The 8,939-nt window shown below is 41.6% G+C and overlaps 1 protein-coding gene across 1 annotated transcript in view; it reads left to right on the forward strand.

Moving 5' to 3' along the window:
* Window positions 1-8,939, forward strand: part of CEP97 (centrosomal protein 97) — a 34,446-nt gene that overhangs the window by 16,030 nt on the left and 9,477 nt on the right. The window contains exons 7-10 of the mRNA XM_004378146.2: window positions 3,073-3,237; window positions 4,001-4,134; window positions 4,536-5,310; window positions 8,336-8,411. Of these exons, the coding sequence (XP_004378203.1) occupies window positions 3,073-3,237; window positions 4,001-4,134; window positions 4,536-5,310; window positions 8,336-8,411 (1,150 nt within the window). The remainder of the gene's footprint in view (window positions 1-3,072; window positions 3,238-4,000; window positions 4,135-4,535; window positions 5,311-8,335; window positions 8,412-8,939) is intronic.

An 8,939-nucleotide genomic window follows, 5' to 3' on the forward strand; every position in this document is an offset into this window, starting at 1 on the left:
ATTTAGTTGTTCTACCTCTGTTTGTGTTAGTTTAGGTAGGTAATGAGTTTCTAGAAATTTGTCCATTTCCTCTAGGTTTTCAAATTTGTTAGAGTGCAGTTTTTCGTAGTATTCTGTTATGATTCTTTTAATCTGAGTTGGTTCTGTTGTTGTATCACCCATCTTATTTTTTATACGTAGTATCGCTTCCTCTCCTGTTTTTCTTTTGTCAGTTTGGCCAATGGTTTATCAATTTTGTTGATCTTTCAAAGAACCAGGTTTTGATCTTGTTTTTTTCCTCAGATAAGTTGGTGTCAAGTGCTTTATCTTCAATCTCACTAATTCTGACTTCCACTGCCTCAATTCTGCTCCTATGACTTTCTGTTGAGTTGTCTAATTCTAAAATTTTATTGTTAATCTTTTGGATTTCTGACTGCTGTCTCTCTATGGATTCTTGCAGCCTGTTAAATTTGTCATTATGCTCTTCTCTAATCTTTTGATTTTACTCTATTGCATGTTCTGCGTTTTGCTTAATTGCCTTCCTAATTTCTTGAAGAGTTCTGTATATTAATCTTTTGTATTCTGCCTCTAGTAATTCCAAGAAATTTTCCTCCTCTGGAGAATTTCTAGATTCTTTATTCTGGGAGCTTGCTGAAGCCATCATGGCTTGCTTCTTTATGTGATTTGATATTGACTGTTGTCTCTGAGCCATCAATAAGTTATTACATGTATTTCTTTATATGTTCGCTTACTTGTCCTAGCTTCTTGTTTTGTTTTTATATGCCCAAATAGGCTGCTCTTATGAGCTGGTTTGATTATTGGCACCTTTGAAACTCTAATGTCCTGTCAGCAGGTGGTTAGATCTGTTACTAGGTATGTGAGCTCAGGAGTCCGCCCACTCCTCCTGTATGGATTCAGCTCAGGTGCCCAGGTAGATAGCCACCAAGTGTGTGGTATAGGCTCTCACTTACAGTCCTAGACAGGCATGGGTGATTGATGTAGGCACAGGCATCTGGCTGCAGCAGGGGGACACACTCTGAACAAGGCAGGGGGCTGACGACCACGCCCGAGTGTCCAGGTAGATGGCATGTCCCTGTTCCCTGGAGTGTGTAGGTGGGTGGGTTTTGCAGCCGGACTATGAGCACCCAGTGCTGTTGGCTGTAAGGACTGGGGGACACCTCTTATTCATGGGCCTCTACTGTAGGTGGCGTGGGTGGAGCCACCAGTCCTCAGGCCCCTGTTGTGGGTAGGTGAAGACCCTGTTTAATGGGCAGAGCCGTGTCAAATGTCAAGAACCTGCCACTTCACAGCTGAAACAGTTGAACTTAGAGTTCCGGTATATATCCTGTTGTACTGTGGTAATGAGTGCCTACGCTGTTGAGATGGGCTCACGCAAGTCTGTCCAGGGGGAAAGGCACTCAAAGTCCATGGATCCGTTATGCCTGTACCTAGGCAAAGGAGCTGTGCCTACCCTGGGTTCCTGGCTTAGGGGAGCCGGCAGTTTATTTTTTCCCTTGTTTGTTAATTTGTTCACTCTCCAAGGCCAGGAGAATGGCTCAGAGCATGTGACGGATCCTACTTCCGGCCCAGGGGACTCGGCAATTGCTGAAGCCAGTCCGGGACCCAGTGCAGAGCAGGGAGCAGGGAGGTAAATGGGAGAGAGGTTTTTCCCTAAGGGGGGCCGTTTTTGATCCGCGTTGTAGGCTGTACGCAAGTACTTATCTTTCACTGATCGAGGGCTGCTTCCAACTGGTTCTGGGTGGCCGAGTAGAGTCTCTGGTGCTGTGTCTCTCCCGGTGGGGAAAACATGCCTCCCAACACGGCTGCTTGCTTGCCTCACCGCTCACCCATGAGCTGTTCAGGCCTGAAGGGCTCAGGCTATCACTGGGTCAGATCTGGCAACTCCTCGGTGCTTGCGAACCATCTCTCCCTCCCCCTGCCACTCAGTCCAGTTCCTCAACTTTGTCTTAGATGTTCAGGGATCCTAGATTGTCATATATAATTGATTCACTTGTTTTTTCAGATCTTTGTTGTAAGAGGGTCCACCGGAAGAATCTGACTACTCCGCCATCTTGGCCTCGCCCCCTCTTTTAGTTTCTTGCAGTAGTGTTTTATAGTTTTCCTTGTACAAGTCTTTTACATCCCTTGTTGAGTTTATTCCTAGGTATTTTATCCTTTTGAGGGCTATTGTAAATGTTACTTTTTTTAAATTTCCTTTTTGGTGTTCTCCTTGTTGGTGTAGAGTGATTTTTATGTGTTGATTCTGTACCCTGCTCTTGTTGTCTCTTGTGTTATTAGCCTAAATCAATGCCTAGATTTATTAAGTCATTACTACTCCATTGCCACTGAGTTGATTCCACCTCATAGTGACCCCATAGGATAGAGTAGATTTCCAAGGCTGTTATCTTTATGGAAGCAGACTACCACATGTTTCTCCCATGGAGCAGCTGGTAGATTTGAACCGCGCTTTCAGTTAGCAGCCAAGCACTTTTACCACTGTGCTACTAGAGCTCCTTCATGAAGTCATTAAGGGTTGCAAAATAGTGGAATTCCAGTTCTGTCATTCATTTCTTTATTAGCTAGAATACTTCTATGAAGTAACTATTTGATTATCTATTATAATTTGTATAGGAAAGATAGAATTAGTAATATTTACTTCTTACCTTTTGTTTACTGGTTTTTAAGATAATGAGTTTGTGGTTCACTAGCTTCCGCCAGCTGAGAGCAAGTAATTTTTTTAAACTGTCCTTATGAACTCATGGGTTTAAACACACTTGGTGCGTTTAGGCAGTTCAGTTTGCCAGAGTAAATGGAGGGGATACTCATTGCTTCTTTGAAAATAATTTTAAAATATTTGGAAACACTAATGCAATTCTGTGAAAGTGCCCCTAAGCAAGAAAAAAGTTTTAAAGTATATTAGAGTAAGGGAAGTGAATCAAAAGGATTAATTTTTTAAAAAACTTGAATGAATAGTTTCATTTATGAAAAATACTCAGTGGTGCTATAAGGATAAATTAAGAAGGAAGCTCATATTAAAAATATGTCTTGTTCACCCTGGTGCTATTTCCTGTCCTTTATTTTCCCCAATTTCAGTTTGAAAGCTGAATGGCTGTATAGTCAAGGCAAGGGGAGAGCCTATCGGCCTGGCCAGCACATTCAGCTTGTCCAGTATTTGGCCACAGTATGTCCTCTCACTTCTACACTGGGTCTTCAAACTGCAGAGGATGCCAAACTAGAGAAGATTCTGAGCAAGCAGAAGTAAGTCCACTTATTTACAGTAGCTGATGAACTCATGAGTGAAAATACTGCTGAGCTTTTCTATGGTGTTAGTGGATCTAATTGCTAGGTTTGAGGCAAGCACTGCAGCCCGCTTGCTCCTGGGCACTCAGCCCTCGTCACTGTGACAGTGCTGCAGTGGAGCTGAGTCACGCAGGGCAGTCCCGCTCACCCATCCCCTGAGAACTGCATTGCTGATCACTTGTGGAGTGGGAGAACTGAGCAGTCTGGGGAAGTGGGGTTTTTAAAAAACGTCTTTGTGCTATTCATGTAGATGTTTCATGTGGATCTTTAAATAGCAGTAAGAAGTCTACAAAAAAAACAAAACAAAACAAAAACCAAACCCATTGCCGTCGAGGCCATTCTGACTCATAGCAACCCTATAGGACAGAGTAGAACTTCCCCATAGGGTTTCCAGGGAGCAGCTGGTGGACTTGAACTGCTGACCTTTTGGTTTGCAGCCAAGCTGTTAGTCACTACACCACCAGGGCTCCAGTAAGAAGTATAGCTAGGAGCATTTAGTTGTCACTTCTGTCAGAGATGAGGGTGTCTCTCTGTGCGATTGAAAAATAGGTTTCTTAACCTTTTCTATCCCATGTTTTCACATGAAGCTTTGTAATTTGGAGGTGATTAAAGGTACCTACTTTTAAAACATGTAAACTTTCATTTTTTAGACTTTATTACTTGGAAGCAGAAAAGCTTCCTCTTTGTTTTGTATTAAATTACATCAGACGTTGATTTTTAGGTTTCACCAGAGACAATTGATGAATCAAAGCCAAAATGAAGAATTGTCTCCTCTTGCTTCTATTGAAACAAGGTCGCCCCTTGTACCTGAGCATTCAAGTCCTGTTCAAGATTGCCAAATAATCCAAGAAAGTGGTGAGTCATTTGATCTGGTGGGGACCAAAAAACAGAAGAAAGTGCATATTTTTATAATTTTTTTATTAGTCGGATAATGTAAGTAATCATTTGGATCTCATTTATATATATATGTGTGTGTATTCGTGCATGTATATTACTTTTCTGTTATTTCAAAGCATTTATAGCACTGCTGCCTTTTATACAGAGCTGTTGCTTTGATTATTCTTAGGATTAATGTGAGAATTCATCTTCTTAAAGAATGTTTGATTTGATATTTTAGCCATTGTAGAGGAACTCATTAAGGCATTTTATTGCATTTTACTAAATTTAAGGGATTACATTTAATTAAAAGGATACAACTAAAAAGAACTCTTTAAATATTCAGTGGTATAAATGATACTCTTTGTTTATCCTTCCAGAACCCATCATCCAAGTCAATTCTTGGGTTGGGATAAGCAATAAAGATGATCAATTATATGCTGTTAAGAATAACTTTCCAGGCTCTGTACACACTACAAGATATTCTCGAAATGATCTGCACCTAGAAGACATACAGACGGATGAGGACAAGTTAAACTGTAGTCTTCTCTCTTCAGAGTCTACTTTTATGCCAGTTGCATCAGGATTGTCTCCAGTATCTCCTACGGTTGAGTTGAGGCTACAGGGTATTAACTTGGACCTAGAAGATGATGATGTAGCAAATGAATCTGTCAAAGGGCTGGAAAACCAGGACTTGGATAAGGAAGAGGAAAAGGCTTTATGGGCTGCAAAAGGGAATTCTGTTAAAATAATGCAAAGCGAGATCAGTGCAGAGGTAAATGAGAAAGCTGGGCTGTTGCCTTGTCCTGAGCCACCCATACTCAGTGCTGTCTTGAAGGATGATAAGCATAGTCTTACATCTTTTCTTCAGTCAGTTGGACACAGTGTCTTCCATACACAACCAGATAGTGAAGAAACCATGTCTCAAACAGCTTTAGAGAAAATTCCCTGTAGGATTTCAACCCAAAGATCTGTTGCTTTGGGGCAAGATAAAGTTGCCATTCAGAAATTGAATGAAGCAGCCACCAAGTTGCAGGCCTTTTGGCGGGGCTTTTATGCCAGAAACTACAACCCTCGAGCCAGAGATGTGCGTTACGAAATTCGGCTGCGCAGAATGCAGGAACACATTGTCTGCTTAACTGATGAAATAAGGAGGTACGTCAAAAGTCCTGTTTAAGTGCCGTAGGTTTGCCAGGCAGATTCTCAGAGCTGATTTAGCACATGGAGTCATTTCTGGTGTGGTCTGAACAATTTTCTCACACTGTGTTGGTACTGTTGGTTTGCTTGTTTGTCTCCTACAATAGACCAAAAGCATCTTGAGGACAGAGACTGTCATGTGCATCCCCATCCCTAGCACAGAGATTGGTACATAGATGCAGTATAGCAATATATGTTGAGTGAATGAATGTGAGCATTATGGAAGAGCTTTATGGGCATCTATAATTCTAATTGTGGAAAATGTAGGAAAACTGAAAAAGTATAAAAATGGGAAAATGAGAGAATCTAACTAGAACCTAGTAGGTGACATAAGCGTTAAAGGAAGTAGCAGGGGTTCAAAAGGGTCCAAAATCCTGGGGCTGTGGTGGGAATTATTCCTTAATTCCATGGCTCATATGCTTTACTCAGTGCCAACCCAGGAAAGTTAGGATGTCATCAATTTGTTTTGAATATTAATACCTCAACCAGCAATGCTTACTAATATCAGATGGAAGAGGAGGAAGCAGCAGAAGAGACTGGAGGGAGCAGTCAGAGTGGGAGGAGAACTTGGAGAGCGTGTGTCCCACCTCCAGCAGAGGAAGTGTTTCAGGAGAGACAGAAGATGCTGTAGGATGACGACAGGAGAATGGTCCTTTAGATTTAGCAGCTGGAGGTTATTGGTGACTGTGGGGGGGTGGTCCCCAACACTACCCTGAGGGTCAGTCATTTGCTAGAAGGGCAGAGTACAGGAGAGACCAGGCACAAGCTTCCAGTTTTCGTCTTCCAGTGGAGTCGTTTCAAACCGGGGTGAAGGCCAGATTAGGATGGGCTGTCTAGTGAGTAGGGGTGGGGGCAGAGCTTAAAGGGTGAGTATCCAAACCAAAACCAAACTCGTTGCTGTCAAGTTGATTCTGACTCATAGCAACCCTATAGGACAGAGTAGAACTGCGCTATAGGGTTTCCGAAGAGTGGCTGGTGGATTTGAACTGCCGACCTTTTGGTTAGCAGCTGAACTCTTAGTATTCTATGAGAATTCTTTTAATTTCAGTTGGGTCTGTTGTGAAGCAGCCAAACTCTTAACCCCTGTACCACCAGGGCCCCAAAGAGTGAGTACAGCAACTCTTTTTGGGGAGTGTTGCTGTGGGGAGAAGAGAGTAGACTGGTTGCTGGAGGAGGATGTGGAGTCAAGGAAAGTTCTATTTAAAAGATTGGAGATGACACAGCTTGTATGTGTGCCGATGAGAGTAATTCAGTAGAGAGGGAAAAACTGATGCTGCAGAAGAAAGAGGAAATAATAAGAACAGAACTGAGGTGCTTGAGAAGGTGAGAGAAGAGATCCAGTGCACAAGGAGAGGGAGTGGCCTGAGGTAGGAGCAGGTGCAGTCCAGCTGGGAGGATGGGGAAGTCCCGTCTGATGCCTCATCATTTTCATTAAAGTGGATGGTGTGGTCAACACTTGAGAATGAAGAGAGGGATAAGGATGTGGGAGACTTAAGAGGAGAAGTGTGAGGTTGTTGTTAGGTGCCCTCAAGTTTGTTCTTACAGCAACCCCAAGTGACAGTGTAGAACTGCTTCATAGGGTTTTCTTGAAGGAGAAAGGTAAAGAATCATTTGAAAACAGCAGTGAAAAGCAATCTGATATATGAGAGAAAAAGTTAGCCTCCATTTGAGATGGCTGTGGTGCCCTTAGAGGAGGGTCTGGCTGGGTAAAGGAAAAGTTCAGAGAAAATGTTGAGTATATAAGAGAGTTTGCTGATTACAATTCAGGAGTTAGATGGCACAAGGAGTCCCTAGGTGGTGCAGACGGTTAACGTGCTCAGCTGCTAGCTAAAAGGTTGGAGGTTCGAGTCTACCCAGAGGTGCCTTGGAAGAAAGGCCTGGCATTCTGCTTCTGAAAAATCAGCTATTGAAAACCCTCTGGAGCACAATTCTATTCATGGGGTCACCATGAATCAGAGTCAACTCCACTGCAACTCATTTTAGATGGTACAAGTGAAGGGTTTGAGAAAGTATGGAATTGGGTCAGAGCTTCAGAGCAGAGTAGTGATGACAGTCTGGGAGGTAATGGATAACTGAGGAGCACTGAGTTTCTGTTAGTGTGAATAGGAGAAGGTGGCAGTGAGCCCATAGCTAAAACTTTAATGAACGAGGGGGAGTGATGGATGAGGAGGTCTGTTAATGATGACAAAATGACAGGACCTGGGGGCAAACAGGGATGTGAAGTTTGATGGGATTAGCCCTGTTAGTCTCTTAGAAGAGGGTGGTTCAAGCTGTGATCCTGAATACAGGTAGTCCCTGACTTATGAACGGGTTTCGTTCTGATGATTCCCTTGTAAGTTGGTTCTGACATAAGTTGAACACCTTATTTTTTTCCTTTTTTTAGTTTTCATTATTATTGCCTTTTGTTACCAGTGTCTTTATAAATCTGATCTTTGTCTTTGGAGATTGGAAACATTGCATATAAGCTTACAGATATGATAACATTAGCAAAGTACGCTCTGCAACATTGTATTTAGTACATATTGCTAATGATAAGATGTAAAAAAAAAAAAAAAACAACACAGTCGTAAGCGCGGTTTGTCATAACTGCGGTCTGTCGTAACTTGAATATGTCATAAATCGGGGACTACCTGTACTAAACTCGGTGTGTTGGAGCCTTTGAGTAACTATGCCTTTCTGCAGCTTCTGCGTTTTTTGTGTTGGGGCTGGGAGGTTGAAGCCAGATAAAGAGCCGTTTCATATTTTATTTTTTATCACTGGCAGTACTTTGTAGAATTAATATAATCTGAATTTCAGCCACATCTCATTTGGCTTCTACTTTGAGTCATAGTTTAAAACTAAAGTTTCAGCTTAGATCTTCTGAAAGTGGAAAAGACTGTTAGAATATTGATCTGTTCACACTGCATGCGTTTAGTAGTTGTAACAGGAAGTGTACATCAAAGCCCCCTTCCTTGTATCAGTCATGTATTTTGAATTATTGTAGATTGAGAAAAGAAAGAGATGAGGAACGTATTAAAAGATTTGTGCAAGAAGAGGCTGTCAGATGCCTTTGGAACCAGGTAAACCCCCTCTTTCTGATTTACCTAATACGTGAACAAAGAAAAATTCTAGACTTACTGAGATATTCATAGAGTGGTCAGGTATATTAAACACCCTCCTCAAGGTGAAGGGTATGGCTTATTTACTTTTTTACTAACTCTGAACTAGGACAGTGAATTTTATTACATTTTATTTAATCTGGAGGAGAATATTTTCATAATTTTGAGAAGGAAGATAAAAGTCGTAGAAAGCTGAAGGAAAGTAGCTAAATTGAGAGATGTTGTTATAACTTTCCAATATATGTAAAAAACCTAATTGGAAATTTTGTGTAGTTGGCTGGTCTTATCTTGTTAAACATTATTTTGGAAATATTTGAATGAAAGGTGACAAGGACGGTATTTGATGGCTGTAGTGTGCTTGTCCTAAGAATGCATGACTGCTTGGGAGAAAGTTTGAATCTTGTAATAACACACTTCAGGGACAGTTCAGATGATGGGTTTTACTGGTGCTTTATTACATCAAATACTTCTTTTTTTTTTTTTTTTTTT

The sequence above is a fragment of the Trichechus manatus genome, unplaced genomic scaffold, assembly GCF_000243295.1.
Source record: "Trichechus manatus latirostris isolate Lorelei unplaced genomic scaffold, TriManLat1.0 scaffold00055, whole genome shotgun sequence".
Classification (NCBI taxonomy): Eukaryota; Metazoa; Chordata; class Mammalia; order Sirenia; family Trichechidae; genus Trichechus; species Trichechus manatus.